Source organism: Eupeodes corollae, chromosome 1 (assembly GCF_945859685.1).
Source record: "Eupeodes corollae chromosome 1, idEupCoro1.1, whole genome shotgun sequence".
NCBI lineage: Eukaryota > Metazoa > Arthropoda > Insecta > Diptera > Syrphidae > Eupeodes > Eupeodes corollae.
Genome location: NC_079147.1, coordinates 88,640,603 through 88,665,052, shown reverse-complemented (window position 1 = coordinate 88,665,052; position 24,450 = coordinate 88,640,603). Strand labels below are relative to the sequence as shown.

Sequence of the window (24,450 nt, the reverse complement as noted above, 5' to 3'; positions counted from 1 at the left end):
TGTCGCTGCGTGCGCTTGCCGGCATTCGTCGTCAAACCAGGGGTTTCGCTGTGGTGGCCGTGTGAAACGTAGCACTTCAGAGGCGGCATATCTGATGGCTGCAAGGCAATGTTGCCACTGGTTTTCAATGCTTAATGCAGGAAGCATAGGACTCCTTAAGAGGTTACTAGAGATACGATCGGAAAAGGACATGGCAGTCTCTTGCGATTGTAGCCGTCTAACGTCGAATCTTCTCACAGTACTTCCTTGTTTTGGCTTGGATCGGGATATTCGTAGCCGTACCTTGGCTACAACGAGGAAGTGGTCCGAGTCAATGTTGGCCTCTCGGAATGTTCGAATATCCTGTATACTGGAGAAGTGCCGTGCGTCGATCGCAATGTGGTCAATCTGGTTGACGGTTGATTGATCAGGAGATTTCCATGTCCCCTTGTCGATATTAAGATGTGTGAACTGCGTACTAGCTACCAGAACGTCTCGCCCAGCAGCGAATTCGACCAGCCTGAATGCGTTGTCGGAGATGGTGTCGTGGCTGTATCTCCCGATTATGCCACCAAAGATGTCTTCTCTTCCTAGCTTGGCATTAAAATCTCCTAAGACAATTTTAATGTCATAGCCAGGGCACTGCTCATATGTCTTGTCCAAGAGCTCGAAGAATATGCCTTTGGTGTCTTCATCTTTCTCCTCTGTAGGGGCATGCGCGCATATTAAGCTTATGTTGGACTGCCGCTAATTGTTCGGCTGCACGTGGTCTGTTAAGGGACCTAACATTCCACGTACTATTCCGAAGTTCGTTGTCGTTCGTTAGAGGTTGTCAACAGTGAATCCGTCCGTATCCGAGGCTTGTTGGTGCTTCAAAAATTTGATTTGATAGTAGTAAATTGACATACACGATGTCCGTCGTTTTCGAGCCCAAATACCGTCTCTCAAAAGGAGTTACTTTTCAAAGTACATATTTTTTAGTTTTAATTAGTAAAATGTTTATAGGGCTCATAGAAAATGTAAGCTTAAAGTTTAGCAAACAAAACATACAAAAACTTATAGGTTTCAACATTTAAGAATCAAAATGTCTCAAAATGTTTGTAACTTTTCTCAAAGCCAAAAACCCGCCCTTGAGTGCTCATTTGAGAAAAAAAACTAAAATGTTGTGTTTTGAAAGCCAACTCATTCATTTTTCAAAAGCCTACAAATCTGCTGCATATAGGTAACAAAAATGCTATACAAAAATCAAAAAATCAAAAAACCATTTCTTTTTTCAAATTTGAGCTTAGAAATAGTGCTTTTTTATTTAATGCTTTTGTTTTTATTAATATTACATTAATAATATATAATCCTTACCCTACCAGATTTTGTTTTTATTTATTTATTAAATTATAACGATTGTTGTTTTCATTTTGTTTTTGTTTTTTTGTTTAATAATTTTATTTATTTATTTATTATTTATATATATATATATATATTCTTTATTCTCAAAGTACCATCAGCTTACTTCTTAGATTTCTGTTCTTAAAATATAAGTTTTATATTTAATTTTTTTTGTTTTTCTTGTTCTTAATTGCTGTATTTTCTTTTTTTTGTTTCTTTATTATTAATTTTATTTTATTTTCTTTCTAATATTACACGGTAAAATAATAAATGTAAAAATATTCTTATATAAAATGTTAATAAGTCGCAATAAAAGATTTATTATTTTGTATTTTAATTTCTGCTTTTATTTTTATTTTTTTTTAATTTATTTCAATTTTATCGCGCGGTTTTCATTTATTTTTCTAAGTTCTTTCGGTTCTCTGTTTTATTTTTGTTTCTGTTTTTTTTTTAATTTATTTATGTATATATTGTTTATTTTAAAGGAAGGGACTATTGGAAGAATCTTCTTTGTTTTGTTTGTTTAAAATGACCATAAAATTATATTATACAACGACTTTGTGGTTTTATTTTTATCGGTTGTCATCCGAAATCGAAAAAGAAGACTATATTCATAAAGGATACAGTTTAGAGCCTAAATTTGTGATCTATAGAAGGAGACTCTTGAATGAGAAAGGAATTTGTTGTTAGTAAAGCTATAAACTGAATTTCGAGTTAGAAAGATTGTACTATTAAAATGTACATTCTTATGACTCTGAAACGAAGATCTTACATGTGACAAAACCCTATAAGAAACTAAAAACGAACAAAAATTTCATTATCCTTTCAAGTTGTACAGGAATCCCCTTTTCAATTTTACTTATTAAAAGAACCAAATATTCAAAATGTATTTTTAAGCGTTTTGAATTCCTATGGTATGTTTTATATACTTTAATTTAAATTAATTTAATTTTTAACGTCTTGTCTTTGTATTTATTTTTTCAAAAAATCAATTTTTCATCATACTTACAAAAACAAAATAAAATGAAAACCCGTCTTTACAAAAAATAATCATCACCTTATTATTTAAAGATACCTTTTTACATACACAAAAGGATATTGAAGTTTTTAAAGTCCAATTTAGCACAATCGTGCCTTTTAATTATGAAAGATGCCGCCAGCAGCATTATAAATTAGAAAATATTAGCACTATTTTTGTTTTATATTTATTTTAAACGTTCAAGTTGAAACTGCTTAATGGTGTTAGACACAAGGAATCACTTTAAGTAACAAAAATTGAAGAATTGTAGAACGAAGAGAAACAAACAAATCATAGGAATTTAAAAAACCTAATCGACGTTATGTAGTGTTCTTTATCCCATTAAGTCTGAAAGTCTAGAAGAAAGCGCTATTTGTTGATATTATAGAAACATTTGAACGTGAAGATGAAACACTAAGACCAAAATTGTTGCAGAAAAATTCTCGTGAATGATGGAAGGAAACAAAATTCACCTCGAAGTAAACGCTCGGAAAAACTTGATAAAGTACATTCCTTGACCAACGACAAACTTCTTAGAAACATTCAATATGAAGTTATTATAATTTGTCATCTCAATTAAAGCCAAAAATGAAGTTGAGTGTCTTAAATTATTCCACATACACTATTAAACAATTATTACTTCTTAATATTAAGAAACATTTTTGGAGGATTCGTATTGGTTTTGGAACTTACTTTTATAACTTTAAAAGTTTCTCAGAAAATCCTTCTTAAGTTCTTAATAGCCCAAAACTTCATACTTCGTCAAAGGTTCAAGCAACTCAGTACCAATATACATGAGTATGTGTTAACGTCCACCTTAAGTATGGCAGCAGCTCCCCAGTTGGAAATAGTCGTTATTTTTTGGGACGTTAAGAATGATATTTTTCAACCTAATTCACCTGAATTCTAAAAATGTAATGAAATGCTGACCAAACGATAAATTCCCTATCACATTTCTATAATAAGATATTGACAACTACCATCGATATAATATTAGGCCAGTTTCTATTTCTAAGATTTCTGAGAATTTCCTCAGCCAGAGCAAGATAATGAAATTTAAAAAGAATTCACTAAGTATTTCACTTTGAATTTCTTTTCGTCCTTTTTGAACTCTTTCGAATTTTTGAGAATACAGAAATCTCTGGAACTTTTATTCGATTCTGGATATCAATCCATCACACATGAGTCATTTTTTTCGTTATCACAATATTTGGGACATTCTAAACATTAAAAGCTCCAACACAGCCAAAGAGATTTTATAAACACTTTACAAGTTGTTTTAATACCAAATTCACCGAGGATACCCACAAATCTTCTGAAATATTGGAACATCGAGCGTGTAGGAAAATGTTTATTGTTCTTAAATATACTCATTAAATTGGTATTTAGAGTCAGTCCTATCAAGAGCTCCAACCTTATCGGAAACTTAAACGAATTCCGAAACTGTTATATTATTTAAGATTTTTCACTAAGGAATTATTTGTAACACTTTCAGAATTAATACAAATTTCCTATTACGATAGAATTCGTGTAACGGCTAAAGAAATGCTCAAGAATTGAAAAAAAATTATTTGTATTTTGGATTGAATGTCGAATCAACAATTCTAAAACACAAATTTTCCCCATTTAAGAAATTTTAAAGTTATCACTATAGAGGAAAATTCGAAAGTCACTCTTTTTATAGTTTCCAAGTTCTAACGCATCAGTGATTTTAGGGAGCTGTGAATTGCAGATCTCAGTAACATTCTAAATATGGTAATTTCTTTTTTTTATTATTTATACCATTAATGAAATTTGGGAACTTCCAATACTTCTCCACTGTTTTTAATAAGCTCCAACAAAGCTCTGACATCCTAGAAACTTAATTTCTAATAATTACATTCTTGGGAAAGCATTTGAAGTACGTTAGTAAAAACATTTCGAGGAAAAATGTATTCTTCATTTTTTACAGCAGTTGATATCATCAGTTTGGTTTCCACGAGGATTGTAAACTCAATTCTGCTACCTAACCAGAATAGTCTTTCAATTTAAGCATAAAATGAAATTCAATATTGGATTTCATAAATATTTAACATGAATCTCTTTAGCTTTTGATATCATTAGACAATGAGTTAAATATTAACTTCGACACAGACACCGATAAGGTATTTTACAAAATTCAAAAGGCACTAGATAAGTTTCTTTTTTATATTTTTCTTACCGAATGATATATTTTTTAGAAGTTTTCGAAATTAAATGTTCATTTCCTTTTCTCAAACAAGTCAATCACCTCTACAGTGATGGAAGAAATAATAGAAACAGTCTTTGTCTTCATTCTTTTCAACACATAAAAAGGTATTTGTGAGTAAAAACTACACAGATAGTCCAACAATTTTGTTAAAAATATTTTAATGAGAAATAATGAATGAATAAAGTAGAACTGTGTTTATTATATTGTTTTAACCTGGAAAAATAATAGAAACAAATTTATAGAATAGAAAAGGATTTTCGACCACAACTGGTCTTAACTTTTGGATTAACAATCTCCTAGCCCTCGCTTGAGGATACCCCATAAGTGCACAACTGGGTTTAGGTCGATAGATTTTGATGGCCATTTCATTGATTTTGTTTTGTTGTAAGTATTTTTTAACCAATTTGGAGGAGAGAGGTTATTATCCTGAAAGATCTTCCATTTAATTAGCACGTCCTCTTCAGTTAATGGTAGCATGATTATATCTAAGATATGGACATAATCCACAGCGCACATCTTATCTTTGATATAAAACCCCAAAATCATTATATTCCCACCACCACATGTTTTAATGTCTTCTTTGTGTATTTTAGGATACATTTGTTGTTCTTTGGCCTCCTCAAACCCACATACATTTTTCCATTGGAATCAATTAAATTGATCTTCGTTCCATCCGACCAGAAAACGTTATTCAAATTAGAACGATGCATGTGTTTGCAAATGCAAGTCTTTCTATAATGTTTTTCTTGCTCAAAAACGACACTTTTTATGGGAATTCATTTTTGAGTTTTCTTGAACAAAAGAAATGGGTTCTTCTTGCATATACTTAACAAAAGTGTTAAGTTAAATGTGTTCAAAAGTCGAAGAAGTTTTTTATTGTTCGTCCTCTTGTTTCTTCTTTTGGGCTTGAATGTAGAGCTGTTAATATTTTTTTCTTAGAACAATTTAAGGTTTTTGCAATTTAATCCATCTGTTTTACAACTTGTCTTAGGTTTTTCATCACTTCACGTTCAAAATAAGTACAATGTAATCCCAGACCTATATTTATTACAATTATAGATGACTTGCTAAGTATCGAAAACAAAAGCTTCTGACAAACCAATAAACAAACTTAAAACGTCTTTTTGCAGTAGCTTGTTTCTATCATTTTTTCCAGGCGAATCATCATAAACCTCAAACTTTATACTGTTAAGTGAAATCAAAACTTTATACTGTTAAGTGAAATCAAAACGTTGTTTTCACAAAACGGTTTTACGAGTTTGACGCATTATTAGGTTCGATTAAAACATAGAAAGACTAACAACAAAAGATTAAATTGTTTACAAAATACTGTGTATTGAAAATGATAAAGACACTTGTTTCTATTATTTTGTCCAACACTGTATATGGAATCCTTATTGCAATCAAAACTAAAATAATAAACACTGATTTCTTAGGGTATGTGCAGTGCAGATGATAATTCCTTTCTCTTCCATCTAAAAGCAAAATTATTTGAATCCTCTTTATTGTTTTTGTTTTTATTTATATAGACTTTCTTTTTCGTTAGTATTTATATAAAGGATTTTTTTTTACTTGTATCTCAAATAGGTTTTTGTTTTTAATATATACTTTTTTTTATTTAATATTGTTGTCTACTTAAGAACTTAAAATTACATGTATCTACGAATTCTTAAAAAAGAAAAAATTAATAATAAAAGAAAAATTAAAGAACATTTTTGTTTTTGTTCAAAAAAAAAAAAGAAGAAAAGAAAGGTCCTTGCCTTAGCGAGGCACACACGTCTCGAGAGGGGAGGGCTTTACAATTTTATAATTGATTTTCTCAATCATGCATCATTAATAATATTTATATATGTAATTTATATAATTTATTAATCGTGAATGAATTGAAAAAAAAAAGACAAAAATTAAAAGTGGTGTTTCGGTATTTTTGTTATTGAAGTCGTTGGAACAAGGAAAAAGCTAAATTATTATTATTAATTTTTATAATTCGTTAATCTAATTCTTTGTTTAATAATAATTTTGTTTTTATTAATTAATATGTAATTAAAAGTTAAAACTGAAATTTAATGCATTTTACTCTTTTTTTCTTTTGTTGAAAATTTGGTGTTTTAAATGTTCGTCTAAATTTTTCTATTTTCTCATATTACATTTTTTCTTTATAACATTTTCTTAACTAGTAGGTATAATCAAAACTAATAATTAAAAAAGAAACAAATAAATGACAATTTTTAATGCAAAAGCGAAATTAAGTCAAGTATTGCAGTTTTTCTTTTGTTATTAATAATGTTTTTGTTTTTTAGTTTTATTTTTTGGGAGAGAAACGAATTTGTTCTTTGTTGGAAATAGAGAAGTTAAAATTGTTTTTGTGTTTCTTTGTAAAAAGAAAAGAAAATTAAAACAAAATTATAATATTTAAAATAAAATTAATACATTTTTCTCCTTATTACGGCTCCTGCGGTGTTTCTATTATTAATTTTTGTTTGTTTTGTTCTTTTCTGATGACTTACAACAGCTATGGTGTTCACTTGTTTTGCTTTAATTAGTAATATAATTGGCGTTTTTGAACTATTGGACCTCTGACGGCTCTGGCTTAGTCGAATGGTGATTATTAGGATCGGGTGCACTCAGCGGCTGGAATTAAAAAAAGGATAAAAATTGTATTTTCAGAGTAATTTTTTAAATAAACAAAGAATTCAAAAGTTAACACGTTACATGAAATTATATTACACTACTTTAACATGCTGGACAACTTTGGACTACTTTCAAAATAATTTTACAGTAAATAATCATATTTAGTACCTGTTCTGTTAGTAAACATTTTGGAAACTTTAATTACTTTTACTTTATAAGCCCCCAGAGAATACCAGATATTTCAAATGAGTTGGATTTCTGACAATTAAGGTAAGTTTAGAACTTGTACAGGAATGTTCCATAACTTCATTAACCTACCCTAGACGGTAGACGGCTTTAGGCCAAACCAATAACCTTTTAGCTATGATTATCAAAATGTTTATATACTTTATATATTATTTCAATGAGTCAATTAAAACCTACCTTAGACCCCATTTATCTTTCCTATTCTTTCAATAAATTCGATTTTCCTAAATATTTTTTTTAAATATTTGTTTTTTCATTGTCAATCATCGATGTTTGGAAAAACTTCTAAATTAGGTTCGGTGATCATTAGCAAACCATAAATTGATACTCAACCATTTAAGCGCATGGTAAAAATAGACAGGACCATTTATTTATACAGAAAGTCTATCATAGGTACAAATTTCTTATAGAATGATTTTATAATTTTGGGGAAGTTTTGTTCTTCTTGGTAGAAACTCGAAAGATGGCAAACTTTGGACTTACTCTTAACTCAGAATTTGATCGGCATTTTTTTTTATTTTAACGTTAAGTTTTACCCGAAGCGTTATGATAAGTGTGTGGTTAGAGTGTCATGTAATAGGTCTTGTTTTTAATCCCTGCGTGTGTCATTTAAATTTTGTTCACTGGTCCTGCCTCTTACGAGGAATTGAAAAATCTTCTAACAGAATTTCTTGTCATGATAAGTGCTTTCTTAAATTAGCCGTTCGCGTTCGGCTTAAAAACTATAAGTCCCCTCCATTCCTAGCAACATTACTTGCACACAGGCATGGTTGAGTGTTTTAAGTCACTAAGCCCTAGTTCTCAGTGAACTTTTGCGCCAGCTTATATAAAAAAAAATAAAGCTTTGAGTTGAAAAGATAAAACTTAAAAGTTGACCAACAACCAGTTTCCCAAGATTCCCTGGGTTACCATTTTTTGATTAATTATGACAGTTTGTTGTATGGAAGCAACACTTTAAAAGTCACATACACTTTCTCAAGAAAGCTGCAAACGTCCGTTCGTAGATATCTTTGAGGATTGTCTTGCCCAACTGTACCTACAATACTGAGCTCCATATGAGATATTCGGAACTATGTGATAACCCGGAGAAACAGAAATCGAACACGATGGCGAATGGGAACAATGGAGGTCCTTTGGTCCCTAAGAGAAAATTCACGAACTTGATAAGTCTGAAGCAAGTGAGTGTGACATTTTTTAATCTTCATCCAATTGCATTAAACTATAACAAAATATGATTTTTAAAAATTATCAGAAGTTAGTTTTAAGTAAAATGAAACCAATTTCTCAAGATGACAAGAAAATCCCAAATTTATTTTAAATGAACAGAATCTCTCTAAATCTTAAACTAACGAGTAAATATAGTGTGCGCCATCTAACGTTTTTTTAAACTAGTGATTATTTCGTGAATGTCTGATTTGACAGTAAATTAGTAATCCTTCCGCTGAAGAAATATGCTTGTCTATACGCTTTAACAACGCTTGGAAATATTGCCTGCGATCGACTTAGAGAAGATGACGATGACTGATGAAGCTTTTGGAGCACCGAAAACCCGCACGCATACATTGAAAGGCCGATACACCCAAAACGAGTCACTGTTTGGTGCGGTTTTTGGTCAAGAGGCAAAACAGGGCCATTTTTCTTCGATGATGTTATGTGCGTGATGTGCTAGCGATTAGAAGTGTATTTCTTGTGCTCTCTTTTTAACCATTTTTTACTTCAACCTAAAACTTAATTTGTTTGCTTGCTAAGTTATAAGTTAACTCTAATATAAGTCCTTGCTTTGGAAAAGGTCAAATCAAGTCAAATTAACTTAAAATTAGTTATTGTCAGTGATTTCTTTTTGTGAAATAATCCATTAATTTGGAAGTTTTAATCGCATTTTCTATTCACCTCTAAATATAAACTCACTCAAAAAATCTACCGCTTAAATTGTCAAACACAATATAAACATGACCCACCAACACAATATAAAAACAATGAAGCTGTCACGCTCTCCGCACACACCCGCACAAGTACAGACACGAGCAGGAAAGGCCAAAATTGCAAAAGACTCACCTAAAATATCAGCAACATCATCTGCATCATCAACACCATCGTTAACAACATCATCTTCATTAACATCATCGTCATCAACAACTGACGTCACTATAATTTTGGACAAAATAAAATCTCAAGGCATCTCACTTTCACGACAATTGAAATCAATGGAAGAGAATCTAACAACACGTATCACCGCCATAGAACAAAAAATTAAATTGATTGATGCCTTGCAAAACAATATTAACAAGCTTAACGACCGCGTCACTGTTTTAGAAACATTTTTTGCACGGGTGGAATGCCTAGAAGGGGAAGTCAACAAAATAATCTCTACAACACCGCTAAACAACAATAACAATGAAGACACCGCTTTTTCAAATAACACCGTTTGCGCCGAAATCACTAATCTAAAAGCACAAATTGAAGCGCTAAACGTAAAGAATTTAGCAGCAGATGCCATTCTCATAGGAATACCGACGCTTGCAGGTGAAATTTTAAAAAATATTTTTAATAACATCTGTCACACGTTGAATTTGCAACCACCAAAACTGTGCCGAATTTTTCGCGCAAGCCAAAGAGAAGACTCGATTGTTATTGTAAAATTTTTGTCCGCACACGATAAAAACACAACACTTAAGGCGTTTGCCGATTTTCGCAAAAGAAACTCGCGACAGTTAATTTTAAGAGACATCGGTGAAGATTCGAACGCTCCGATCTATTTCCACGAGAGCTTAACCAAAAATAATCGAAATATATTACGACACGCAATTCGTCTTAGGCGCAAACATCAACTGTTTTCTGCTTTCACTTCAAGCGGAATTGTTTACATTAAATTAAATAACAATGATGTGCCTAGAACAGTTAACTCGGTTGATATGCTGAACTCAATGGTCGAAACTTGCAAGCGAAAAGCAAATACAAATAATAATGAAGAAGAGCCAGCAGAAAACAACAACAATGAAATTCTTATTAATTGCAACAACTCAAGTCCCGAAGCTGAGCAAAACAATGACAACAAAAATGAAGCTTCTCAATAATGCATACGCAATGCACACACATCAGCGCTGTCTACCAAGGAATTTTAACACTTTTAGTATTTTTTCTTTTTATATATTTCATTTAACTAATTCTATTTCACTTTTTTTAATGTCTTTTAAATATTTTCTTCTTTTAAACTGTTTAATTGTTTCTAGTCGATTTTTATTTTTGGAAGTCTATTCAGCATTTTTTCTACCCAAAAAATTGAAATTTCTTTTTCTGGCATCTTTCTTTATAAAACAAAGTTCTTCATTACGCTGTTTCGTTCTTCTCAGGTGGTGTTTTAAATATAACATGACCTATGAGTCAAGCTAGAGGTAGAGGGGTTCCACAGGTCAGCAGCAATACAAATTTCAACAAAACAGGGACTATGCTCAAAGTTTTTCGAAACAGATACGATGGATTATCTGTATGTCACATAAATGCTCAAAGTCTGCTCAAACACTTGGATGAATTTAAAAGTACTTTCAATGATTCCAAAATGGACATCATTTGCGTATCTGAAACATGGTTGACCGAACAAGTTGATAGCTGCTTATTGAGCACCGGTAACTTTAAAGTTTTCAGATCTGATCGTGCTGTTTCTAGGGGAGGGGGAGTGGCTATTTTCATAAAAAAATGTTTCAAAAGCAAGTTAATAAGGAGTACAGACAATAATAGTGGATTGCAATACCTATTTATAGAAGTCACTTGTGCATCCAATAAATGTCTGATTGGTGTTATCTACAAACCTCCTAACATAACAGACACAAACGTCATTACAGACATTCTAGAGGAAGTAACACCTAACTTTAACCACATAATTATTGCAGGTGACTTAAATATTGATCTATTAGATAAACATAACAGTAGGACCAAAAATTTCAACGAAAATCTATTATCCATCAACCTTTTTCCAGTTAACACTGATCAACCCACGCATTTTACTTCGTCTAGCTCCACTCTACTTGATACATTCCTGGTCAATCAACCACATCTTGTGAACTTCTATGGGCAGCTTGATGTTCCCGGATTTTCCAAGCATGACTTAATTATCGCTTTTTATAACATTAACCTAAATCCGACCTCAGAAACAGAAAGCATTTCATTTAGGAATTTCAATGCAATCGATATGCAATCATTGGTAACAAGTATATATAACTCTAATTTAGAAAATATATACTACATATCAGACGTAGATGAGCAAGTTTATTTCTTTACTAACAAAATTAATGACCTTTTTGACACCTTTGTGCCAATTAAAAACGTGCGAATCAAAAACCCTGAAATAGGATGGTACACTAGTTACATTGATAAACTTATTCTGAAAAGAAATATATCTTACAAACGTTGGAAAAGGTTCAAGTTACCACTGTTGTTCATGCAGTACAAAACGTTAAGAAATGCAGTGAATATTCAAATCAGAAATTCCAAGCGAAGATTTTTTGCGTCGAGATTTAACAATGTTTCTTCCAAAAAATTGTGGCAGAACATAAAATCTCTTGGTATTACGACGAAACAAAAGATTGCTGAGGTTGACTGTGACGTAAATGAACTAAACAAACAGTTCGTAAGTTCTAATTCTGACACAAATAATGGTGTTGCGTTTGACACAAACTTTGAAAGAAGTAATGAGCTTCTCTCAAGTTTCAGTTTTAAAAGAGTTTTTGAAGTTGAGGTATTTAAGGCCGTAAAAGACATAAAATCCGACGCTATTGGACTAGACAATATGCATCCTAAGTTTGTAAAAATTATTCTTACTTTTATATCACCTTTCTTGACACATATCTTTAATTCAATATTAACAAAGTCCTGTTACCCGGCACTATGGAAAGCTTCAAAAATACTGCCAATTCTTAAACAGTCTAATTCGCAACAAAAAGAATACCGACCAATTTCTATCCTACCATTCATTTCAAAAGCGTTTGAAAAGATCGTTAGTCAGCAGATAACAGCATTCTTGGAAACACGGAATTTAATTACACCGACGCAATCTGGCTTTAGACCGAAACACAGCTGTACGACTGCGCTTCTTAAGATAAGCGACGACATACGACAACAAATCGATAATAATAAAGTCACAACTTTGGTTCTCCTTGATTTCTCTAAGGCGTTCGACACTGTTTCACATACAATTCTTCTGAAAAAACTGAGTTCTTTTTTCTTCTTTGAAAACTCAGCCTTAGCCCTCATAGCACAGTATCTAAGCCATCGAACTCAGGCTGTTTTTGCTAACTCTAGGCTGTCGGATTTCCTCCCTACCCCTAATGGTGTGCCCCAGGGATCGATTTTGGGACCACTCTTATTCACACTTTTCAATAATGACCTTCCATCTGTACTCCGGCATTGCAAAATTCATATGTATGCTGACGACGTTCAAATTCATTTGAGCTACAAAATCGGCATGGTTGAAGACGCAACTGCCAGAATAAATGAAGATTTGATGTGTATAAACCAGTGGTCCAGGGAGAATCATCTTAAACTTAACCCTAAGAAATGTCAGGCAATCGTCATCAGTAACACTGCAATAGATACTTCTTATTTCCCTAGTATTGAACTTGAGGGGAAAACGTTAAGTTACGTTAGAACAGTTAAAAATCTAGGGATTGTTTTTAACCAGAAACTTACATGGGACGATCACTTGACTTGTGCCGTTGGTCGAATATATGCTGCTTTGCGGGTTTTATATATATCTGCCAGTTGTCTTCCAGTCTCAATAAAAATGACTATAGCAAAATCTCTTGTCCTACCAATACTTTTCTATGGCAGTCCCATTTTCTGTGCCCTTGACAGCGCTAATAAACGAAAACTTCAAGTCGCGTTTAATAATGTTGTTCGCTTTATTTATGACTTGCGACGGTTCGATCATGTTTCGATGCAAGCAAGTAGTGTTTTCAACATGACCTTCAACAACTACATAAACTATCAAACTTTGACATTTCTTTTTAGACTTATTCATACTAGATCTCCTGAATATCTATACGAAAGGCTTAGGTTCCCAGTATCACAAAGAAGTAATGTTCTAATTGTCCCTTCTTTCAAATTCAGAAATTCAAAACAACAGTTCTTTGTACACGCTGTTGCCCTATGGAACTCCTTGCCTGCTAACCTGAGAGGGATACACAGCAGCACTCGTTTTGAGAACTCTTTAAAGAACTTATACAAATGCTGAAAATGTTTCCAAAATAAAAATCACTTTGTCTTAGAATTTAAAAATGTATGTTATTTAATTTTTCATCATGATCATTTATCTAAAATAAATTTTCTCTTAACTTCAAGCAAACTGTAAATTTAGCATAATAATTTGATTCCTCTTTTTAATTTGATAAAATTTAAATCTGAACATAATAAGTATTAAAAATAAGACTCTATGTTTTAAAATGCTTAATGATAATAAATAAATACAAATACAAATACAAATAATGAGCAAGGAGTGGCCGATCGTTATCGGACTATGTTAAACGAATTTTTGTTCAATTGAAGAGGAGTATATTGGCAACATTTGGTTTCAACAGGACGGCGCGCCACGGCGCTACGTGCCACACTGCCGAAGCTACACTCGATGTTTTGCAATTGTATATTAAATGAAAATGAACAGGCTCAGGCGACATAAGGGACTTGAAATTAAAGAAAGGTAGTCAAGAAAAATCTACCTAACTCTCAAGTCAAATCTACTTATGTCAAAATGACAGTTGATAATACTTTTCAGTCAACTGAAAGCTGAACTTTATTGCTTTATGATTTGTTTATTCCATTTAATAGGGTAGCTTGTCAAATTGGAAAAGAAGTAAGTACTTTTTCCTTACAATACAAAATACAAACCGAGATGGACTTGTAGTGTTTTGTAGACAATAATGTTTTGGATAGTTTTTGTACACTGAACTATTGGTAGAGGTTATTAAAGTAAATTTCGAAGTTAGAAATGTATGACACTTGAAAAACTAAATAGTTGCCTTGGTTAAACTGTACGTTAAAAAAATGCAGCTGACTGCAAACGAAGTCTTTTTTTTTTTTTCTGAACCTGTCCAATATCATATTCTTGAAAATTGTATCCTACCCAGCTTCATACCTTTTAAGATCTCTAAATATTTGTTAAGCTAGGAATCTTTCATGTCTTTTGGGGCTATCTGGATTTCCTTTTTGTATTTTTTAATAGTATATTGCTGTAATTTACTTACATTTGTGTCTCTTTTTATGAAGTCTCGAGCCATTGAATAAATATAGCATATTTGACCGCCAAAAAGAGACATAAATGGAACAATGAAACGATTATCGTAATACAGACCCTGGCTCCATTTATAGCCGCTTTTACTACAAAGACCTTAAGCAAATTTATGAATGGAGAACCAAACCTTAAGTCCATGATAATAAATTGTATATTTTCAATGCCAAAACTCGTCTGATATAAGTCATTCGAAATTGAATGAAAAGTAGACACGTTTTTAAGAAGCTTCAAAAGTTCTCAACTTCCATCAGAAGAGGTTTGCAAAATAATGCCCCAGTCTTTTATTTTTATGATATTTAACAACAAAATCGTACAAAAACAAATAATAAAGAAATGAACTAACAACTTTGTTGGTATTTTTGGGTAGTATAGAAAAATTTATTAAAATAAAAATATATAAAGTAAATTACATGCTGCTTTAACAGTATAAGCGACATCTGAATTGAAAAAATGTACATAAAATTGTTCTTTTTTTCTTTTTCTTTTTAATTTTAATTTTCTTTTGTTTTTTTCTTCTTTTTCTTTTTCTTAACAAAAATTTGAATGCTCTTGAATAATAGTAATAAGTTTCAGTGTTGCTAATTTTGATAGTGTGTTGCGCAGAGATCCAAAGAAGCACGCCAAATCGGCTTGAATTCCATGTCAAAGAAGGTCATAAACAATGATCAATCACCGCAAGAGCTGTTGTAATGAAACAGATTTATTATTATTTGTTTTGTGTTTTTGTTGTTTTGTTTTTTAATTGTTTTTTTGAAGTAGGTAATAAATGTGAAGGTGCATATACGAGACTATAACATTGAAAAAGGACCTTGTGCATAAAACGCTAATGCAATTAACATGGAATGAGAGGATTTTGCTTTTTTGAAGAAACTTAACTTGAATTGAGTTAAACGAGGAAAGTCGATAATGGTAGAATTTCTTAACATTTCTAATGGATTTTTATAACTTCCTAAATTTGAGTAGATGGATTTTGGATTTGTAGGCGAAAGAGGATCTTAAGAGAACGTACTTGCTTCATAATCGTCACATAGCACACGAATAGTGGCAAGACGCTTCAAAATAGAAGTTCATATGTTTGACTATTATTTTGGACTTAGCTTAACTAAACTAAACTTATTGTTTCTAGAGATTGTGGTAGTGGTTTTAATATAAAACCAATCTAAACCATGGGTATATATGTACTAACAGGAATGAATAATAGAAAACAAATTAACCCCCAATTATCCTAATACTGCCTTAAAACAGAATTGCAGCAATATAAAAACAAAATACGTACACTGTCGCTCATCTGAATAGGTTCACACTGTTTTTCGTACCTTACTGTAGACTCTCTGCACATATATGGCAATGACCCATTTAGGTTATGTATGTAATGAAAGAGCATTATTGTGCGCTTAGTTTGGGAGAAATAATTGCCTCTCACTGTTGTTCTCACTGCACAGGTAAACTTAATTCCTTACAAAACACTTAAGTTTTATTGTCTCATCTGAATAGATTCAAAAGCAAATAATGGAAGAAAACAAGAAAAACAACTGTAATGAAACAGTTTATTTCGGACATTAAATTGGTAGGAAAAGACGGACTAGTAACTAGTTAATTTTAAGCTTCTGATCTTGTAATTTTGATAATTGATATATTTACATACAAAACCACGAGAGTGCCGATTGAAATAAAAACAGTTTTTTTTTCAATTCATGCAAACTTTTAACCGTAGTACGGTGAAGTTAAATTGCAGGTCCTTTTAGTGCGTGAGTTTTAATTTATTTTGTTTGTATGCATTAAATTTTCGAATGAATCGCTGGCTTAGGTCTGGATCATTGAAAAAGGCAAGTGAATGCTTCGCAAAAAGAACCCGAACCTGCAGAAGAATCTTCAACTGACGGGTATGTCCAAACAAAATCATAATTTACGTAAAATAATAATCCCTTTAACAGCACAAAATGATGTTAATGATTTAATTTTGTTTGTTCAATTTCAGTTTTCGATATACTTATTTTAGTGCGAAGAAAAAAGACGAAATAGAGACAGCGGAGGCGTTAGAGATTTCTGAAGGTTTAGTGTTTGATAGTTTGTCTAGTACCTACAAGTGCCACGGTGATCGATGCTACAGAAAAAAGATCAGTTAAAAGGATGTACCACGAATCATATATGAATTTTGAATTTGCTGTGACAAGTGGCAACAAACCAACAAAAATCAAACGTCACTTTGTAGGGATTCATATAGACTGCAAAAGGAAACTGACTGATTTATTGAAAAGAAAGTATGTTAGAATTACTAAATCTCAAACCATTATTACTTATCACTCAAAAGCAGTGAACGAAAATGTGTTGATGGCATTCTACTTGTTAAGTTTCCCAATAGCGTAAACTGGTGAAGCCCACACCATTATTACTTTGTGTTGTTAAAAAGCTAACAAATTTGGTGACACCGTTCCTTTGTCAAATAACACAATATCAAGACGAATCGGAGACTTAGCGGAGAATGTGAAAGCTACTCTACTTTTACGAATAAGTCACAAAATTTGCGCTGCAAATGGATGAATCAACAGATGTTGCAGGGTTGGCTATTTTAATATTATTTATGCGCTACCAATATCTACAATCCTTCCAAGAAGATCTGCACTTCTGCAAGCCGCGCGCCGTTGCCAACTACTACAGCTGTTGCTGACATTTTTAATTTAATAAGACATTTTTTTATTGCAAATGACATACCATGGGTAAACTGCGTGGATGTATGCACGGACGGTGCCAAGGCCATGACTGGAATAACGTCCGGTGCCGTCGCAAGAACAAAGAAAATTGTTAAAGGATGAACTTATAGCCATTGAGTTCTACATCGTCATCCCTTCGCAAGGAATAAAATGCCGGTCTTCGTTAAAGATGTGTTATCGAAAGCGTTAAAATAATTAACTTTATTAAATCACGGCCAAAGAATACAAGCTTTTATAAGTATTGTGTGAGAACATGGGTAGTCTACATACGACTTTACTTCTTCACCCAGAAGTAAGATGGCTTTTTCGCGGAAAAACACTGACGCGGCTTTTCGAAATGAGAGCTGAAGTTAGAACCTTCTTCATTGAAGACAACTTTGTTTTTGGGGACATGTTGTATAAAGAGCGTTGGTTAATGAAATTGGTGTATCTGTCAGATATATTTAAAAAAAAATGATTTGAGTGTATCACTTCAGCGACTGCGTACCTAATACATGTTACTGAAATGGCATATGCGCAACAAAGTGCTCTGCGTGAAATTTCTGACGCAAAAAGTGCTCCGCGACTAAAAAAGATTGGGAACCGCTGATCTATATAAATAATGTGTATTGCTATCTTTCGTTGAAATTTGTTTTAATAATTCGATTTGGAATTAAGTCATAGTGTCCACGACTTCTTAATTCCCTCGATTAAGGATTCCTTGTCTTTTTATTATCCCCCGACTCATACAGCTTACCGGAAAGAAGTACACAAACATTTTCAACGGTTTTAAGATCAGGTGAGTATGGAGGCTATATTAACACTTCTACATTTTGACTCTCGATCTATTGTGTTACCGACCCCGCTGAATAAATAGGAGCATTATCATCCTGGAATGACCATTCTATTGGTCCTTGAAAGTAAAAGGTTTGTGAAAAGGCCTTTTGTAACACACCTTTGTTCCTTCACATTGGCATTCATTTGCGATCTAAGAAATTGTAGCTCAAAGCTACCGTAATAAATTGCTCACCACAACCCTGACACTGCCTTCACCGCTATGCAGACGGTTTAATTTTTTTTTTTTTGTTTTTAATTGCGAAGGTCATGAAAATAATAGTTGCAGCCATCTAGACCTTCTAAGTTGATTTTTTTTTCATCTGAAAAGATGACTCGTTTCCACTTGATTTTCACGACTTTCAATTTTTCGCTTTTGGTTCAGAGGTGGTTTTTGTCGATTTTTTACTTTTAAACGTTTTGCACTCTTAGTAACTCGTTTCACTAACGCTAAACTACACTTAACACCAGTTTAGGTCTAATTTTTGACGCAGTATCATGTTAATTTTAAGCAGCTCTGATGATTGCGCATCTATCATACATAGATGTCGCCATATGAGTTCGACCTTTCTTATATGTCGTGTAGGTATCGATGATCCGCAAATAATTACCCATTGAATTTAGGCATCTTTAAATTATGTTTGCGATTTTTCTTTGGCTTTATCCTAATTCATGACACGATTTCATTTTTACTTTATCTTCTTCGATTACGGATTTTGCGCAACTCAGTTGTTTCCTTAAACGTTATCAAACAATTCGATTCGATACTTAAAAAACTTAAATTTGAATTCATATAATCCCCGGACATCAATTAAAAGTAATTTATTTGCTTTCGAATCTATTCAGATGAGCCTAAGTGTTTTGTGAGGAATATTGTTTAGCTGGTCAGTAAAAAAATTGTAAGCTTTAGTACAAGATAGTTTATCCAAATAAGTGAAAAATAATGTTATTCCATTACATGGCCATACATATTCAGGAATTCTCGAAGTAAGGTACGAAGAAAAGTGAATCTATTCAGATGAGCGGCAGTGTACAATCCAAATAGGAGGAATTCCTTCGAGACTATTTGTTTTTCTTAAATTAATCTTCTTCATTTTAATTTACAAGAAAAAACCAATAACATCAAAAACATACTCTAAATAAAATATTAAAAAAAAAAAAAAACAAATTAAAACACCACCTCTATAACTGATCTACTCAACAACAAAAATAAAATACTATAACAGAAAAGTAAAAATTAAAAACTACTGTAAAATAACAAGTAACGAGAATAATTATTATCGACTTAAAAACAAAATTCAAACATGTAATAGATAAATTAAAGAAGATAGATAGATAATATATGAGATGAATACCTACCGATTTACTCACAAGTCCAAGTTGAAGTCCAACCTGGGGCTGTGGTACAGCTGACACTGGCGGTGCTGATACTGGAGAGGGATTTACAGATGGAGGAGCATGTGCCCCTGCACTGTGTGGTGCTTCGTGGGGTGTTGTGCTGTGGGCTTGTTGCAGTGCGCCTGCATAATATCCTCCATTTAATCCTGTTTGTATTTTAAAATTTAGAAATTTTTGTTTGGTTTTGCAAAGCGAAAATAAAATTTTTAGTATATTGTAAATTTAATTTGGATTTGCCTGATTTTAAGGACATAGCACATTACGAAAAACAAAAAACACAAACTTTTCGTTTTCTTTTTAACTAAATCAAATCAAATATTACAAAATTAAATGGAGAAATTAACAAGTAGAAGCTCTCAAACATATTAATAAGTATTGGGGTCCTTCTGTACTCAACGACCCCCCCTCGTAATAAGATATTTTTGAGAATTTTTTTAAATCATGTTAAAAATGGATGCAGTTAGCTAAGTTTGTATTTTTCTTTCTTGTAGTACTAAACTAACAATCGAGATAAAAAGGGAACGTCCAAAGGACTTGTTAATCTTCCAAAGAGTTCCAAGTGTTACAATGTGACATTAAAGTGAGGTTCTTGTTTCAAGGTTTCATTTAAAAAATCCAGTGTAATTTTGCAAAGGAACCATAATTCTCTTTTTGTAATTTATACTGAATAAATAAATTTGGTGGTGCAACAGTCCATTGAGAACTAGGGTCTAGTAACTTACAAATCTCAACCATTCCTGTTTGCGAGAAATATTGTGAGGGATGAAGGGGACCAGCTTTACGCTGATTCCGAACGGCTAATTTGAGAAAGCACTTTTCATGACAAGAATTACTCATGGAAATTTGTCAATTCTTCGTAAAAGACTGTACACGAGAAAAAAAAAACTTTAGACCTCTAGCATGACAGATTAAAGCCAAATTGCCAACATAAATGTTCTGTCTAATAAATACAACACAAAAATAAGACTATCTTCATATTCTGTGATCTATCCATTCTATTGGAACATCTAATTGCTGAGCAATTGAACCAAAGTAAGAATTGCAAGAAGTTCTTGTCTTTCTATTTGAGTAACTAAGCGTCTCAAGTTTTTTGATATCATTTTATTTTTTTTTTACTTTTTCCATGCAGAAATTCCCCGTTTTTCAAGAATTTGCTTGTTTTTCTTCCTTCCTTAAGCTTACCATAAAAGTCTCCATTTGAAAGATGTTATTAACCAGAAGTCACATTATTTTGTTTAAACAAAAGATTTTGTTGTCGTGCAATTTTAGACATTGTTTAGTTTTCAGTTGATTGTTGTTAACTTAAAATCTCTTAAATTCTAAAAAAATAATCATCTAAACGTTACAGGGGACATTATCTTAACCATTGCTATCATATCTCATGTTACCTATGATTAAAAGTTCCGTAATAAGGGTGGTAAATTAAGGGGCCTATTTTAACAAGAAAGTTGAAAATCCTTATTAATTTAGGACAAAATTAAACATAAACTTAAAAAAAAATATAAATATTATTTTTAACATTTGTGTCCTTATTACAGTGTTACTGCTTCCGTCTCTTTTGTTTTATATTTTCGAAGTCAAAGTTACATTCCTATTTTCAACGCGTGCATTTCAGAAAGGTTTATTTGTGGATTGGTAAAGCGAACCGACGACGATCTATGGTCTTTATTGTGAAAACAATACACAATGAAAGCAAGGACTATCCATCTTATTAATTTTAATGATAACCTCATATTCGTGCAGCAAATTTCAATTGAAAATCCCTGGAATTTATCTGCATTGGAACTTACGACTCGCTTCGCATTCGATAATTGAACAGATCGAAGCGAGTAGAAAATGAGATATTGAATTAAAAACGTTTCGCTTCGTATTTTTTCACAAATCAATAAGGTGTTTGTTCAAAAGCTGGGTTTTGAAAGTTTTATGAGGAGGTGAAACGAAATTCACAAATACATAAACCTCAAATCGAAGGCTGCAAAGACGCAAGTGGAAACATCATAGTGGAACCGCAGCTAATGCTAAGGTTATGGAAGGACCATTTCTGCAGACTGTATAACGGCAATAACGAACCAAGTTGGGCTGTCAGACAGGATAATCCATTCAACATACACGACAAAAGCCAGCAATCCCGTCTTCTTGACTTATACGAGGTAAAGATTTTCATATCTAACCCGAAGTCCAACAAAGCCGCCGGAGCAAATGGCTTGAATGCTGAGCACTTCAAAGCAGCTGGGGATAAATTGGTTAGGAGCATGTATCAAGTTATCTGCAAGATATGGTCGGAAGAAAGCATGCCTGATGAATAGAACCTCAGTATAGTTTTCCCGATACTGAAAAAAAGAGACCCAACTTACGCTTACTAAATCTTCTCTACCGTAATATGTGAACGTCGAAAGTTCGTTGTCAACAACCTGATAAGTCCTTATCCGGTTATCAGTGTGTTATTAGACCAGGAAAGTCTACAGTCGATCGAATATTCAAATTACGGCAGAACCTGGAAAAACCCACCAAAGACATGAAATCGAAACCCACTATCTTTTTATCGATTTCAAGGCCGCATATTTCAGCAACTATAGGGACGATAGTATGAAGCCATATCTAGTTTTGGCATCCCTGCCAAACTGGTCCACAACTTAACAGAACCTTTGGATGTCAAAAAAAAGCTTTAGGCAAGGTGATGCCCTATCATGCGATTTCATCGTACTTGAAAGAATAGTGCAGAGCTCCCACGTTATATCTAGAGGCACTATCTTTCAAAAGTCTGACCAATTAATAGCATATGCTGATGATATAGACATAATCTGAAGAACTCAGCTTGTGAGTATTGGGGCAGAAGTCGAAAAAATGGGTTTAACAGTTGATGAGGGTAAAACAAAGTACATGTTGTCATCAAGAAAGGACCTACAACACCGACTAGAGGATTAATGTGATTGAAAATCAAAATTTATTTTGATAATTGCTAAGTCAGAATTGCGACTAAAATGTCTTCTAAGCAACATTTCTCAGAAGAAATCTCAAATTCGCGAAATTATCGTGCACTAAAGGGATTATGAATACCCTTATAATGATTAGACTTAGTGGGAGCAATCAGGAAAGAAGGATAGGATTAGAAACGAGAAACCAATGTATATTGGTTTTGAATGTCTGCACATTGTTATGATTGAAAAATATCAAGCCTGGTAAAGCATTCCACATTCGTGTAGTGCGGCTAAAGAAAGAATCCCTGTACTTAACAGTGCGTCCAAAATTGGGCTCAAGGCTAAACTGATGAGCATTCCGAGCAGAATGGGTATTAGGGTTGAATTGTTTAAGGGAAGAAATGAAGCGAGAAAAAACAATGATAGGCATGAGATCTTTCGACTGTGTTCAAAAGCAGCAAATGTCTCGGTAAGAGAACGAGATCCTAACATTTGTATAGTTTTTTTTTAATTCTATCCAGAAGTTTCAAGTACGTTATTGAGGCACCCTTCGAGAATTATACTCGATTTTTCGACGAATTGTTTTATGATGCACATACCAAGAACTGAAAACTCTTAAGTCTCTTCGACAACCACCCTTGGATACTCGATTTTTTAATCCCCATTGTGTTAAAATCAAAATTTAATGAGCTTATCATATGCTGCCGTTGGAAGTTACATCCGAAGAACAAGGATAAGAATCTACAAACGAATATGAAAAGCTGAGGGTACTTTCAAAAGCAAAAAAAGAGTGGGTTCGAAGTTTCAGACTAAAGTTCAATAATAAAGATAGGCAACATCGTCGAAAACAAAACGCAGCCCTGGGGCACACCAACGTTTATTTTCCTTACGGTCCGAAACGTAATTTTTAACCCAACAAAGTACAAATTCATCAATACCAAAAGCAGATCAGAAAGCTTGAGCCGCGCTCTATCAAAAATGCCTTTGAAATATAAAGTGCAATAATCTTATAACATTTTTTCTTAATACGAGTGTGGGTCAAAAAGTTCGCTGAATGGATTAGTTGGAGCAGCCCTGGGGGAAGTTTTGTGTACCTCACATTGTTTGAATATTTATTAGTGAAATTTATGCCGTGATTGGTTCAAATCAGCTAATTAATGTTTGAGCTTTTTCTGAGTGAGTAAGTCAATCCGAGAGAAACAAATCAATAACGGACAAAATTGAGTTTCGGGCAGTGATAACGTTCTTAAATAAGCAATCCAAATCGACTCAGATCATTTTGAAAGAGATGTCAGCTCTTTACTTAGACTCTTTCCCTGGGAGATCAATGATTTACAAGTGGCATAAACTTTTCAAACAAGGTAGGCCCGATCGATTGAGGCAACCTTCTCACACATTCGGAAAAGTCGTTGTTTTGAAAAATTCTCGACTAAAGAAGAAACAACTTGTTAAAATGGTTGGAGTATCACTTACAACCATTTAAAATATCACCATCTTGGAATATCTAAGGTCAGTTCAAGGTGGGTGATAAGAATGCTTTCAGCTGTTTAGAAGCGCCAGCGAGCAATATCTTTTGAATCTCTCTAATGGAAAGAGAATTGAATTTACTGATCAAATTGTGACTGGGGATGAAACTTGGTTTCTTCATTTTGAGCCTGAGTCAGGCGTCGATGCAGTTGCGCAAAAGAGGCAAATCACCCCCTAAGAAGTTCAAGGTCTCACCATCGGCTGGATAAATCATGGCTAGTCTTTTGGGATCAGGAGGGAATTTTGCTTATTGATTACAAGAAAAAGGGTGTCAATATAACCGGCGGATACTACGCAAAAATCTAACATAATTTAAA

General features: G+C 32.9%; 1 protein-coding gene across 6 annotated transcripts in view; it reads right to left on the bottom strand.

Annotated features, from left to right (window-relative positions):
- Window positions 1–6,106: 6,106 nt before the first annotated feature.
- LOC129954228 (C-terminal-binding protein) overlaps window positions 6,107–24,450 on the bottom strand; it is a 39,442-nt gene continuing 21,098 nt past the window's right edge. For 4 of the 6 annotated variants that reach the window (XM_056067996.1, XM_056068000.1, XM_056067999.1 and 1 more), the window contains exons 7-8: window positions 19,650–19,834; window positions 6,107–7,241 (exon numbers count right to left, since the gene is read on the bottom strand). In XM_056067996.1, coding sequence (XP_055923971.1) covers window positions 7,176–7,241; window positions 19,650–19,834 — 251 coding nt within the window. In that variant the 3' untranslated portion in view covers window positions 6,107–7,175. Of the gene's footprint in view, window positions 7,242–15,112; window positions 15,448–19,649; window positions 19,835–24,450 lie in introns of those variants that run through there. The other 2 variants (XR_008782666.1, XM_056068001.1) reach the window with 2 other exon arrangements.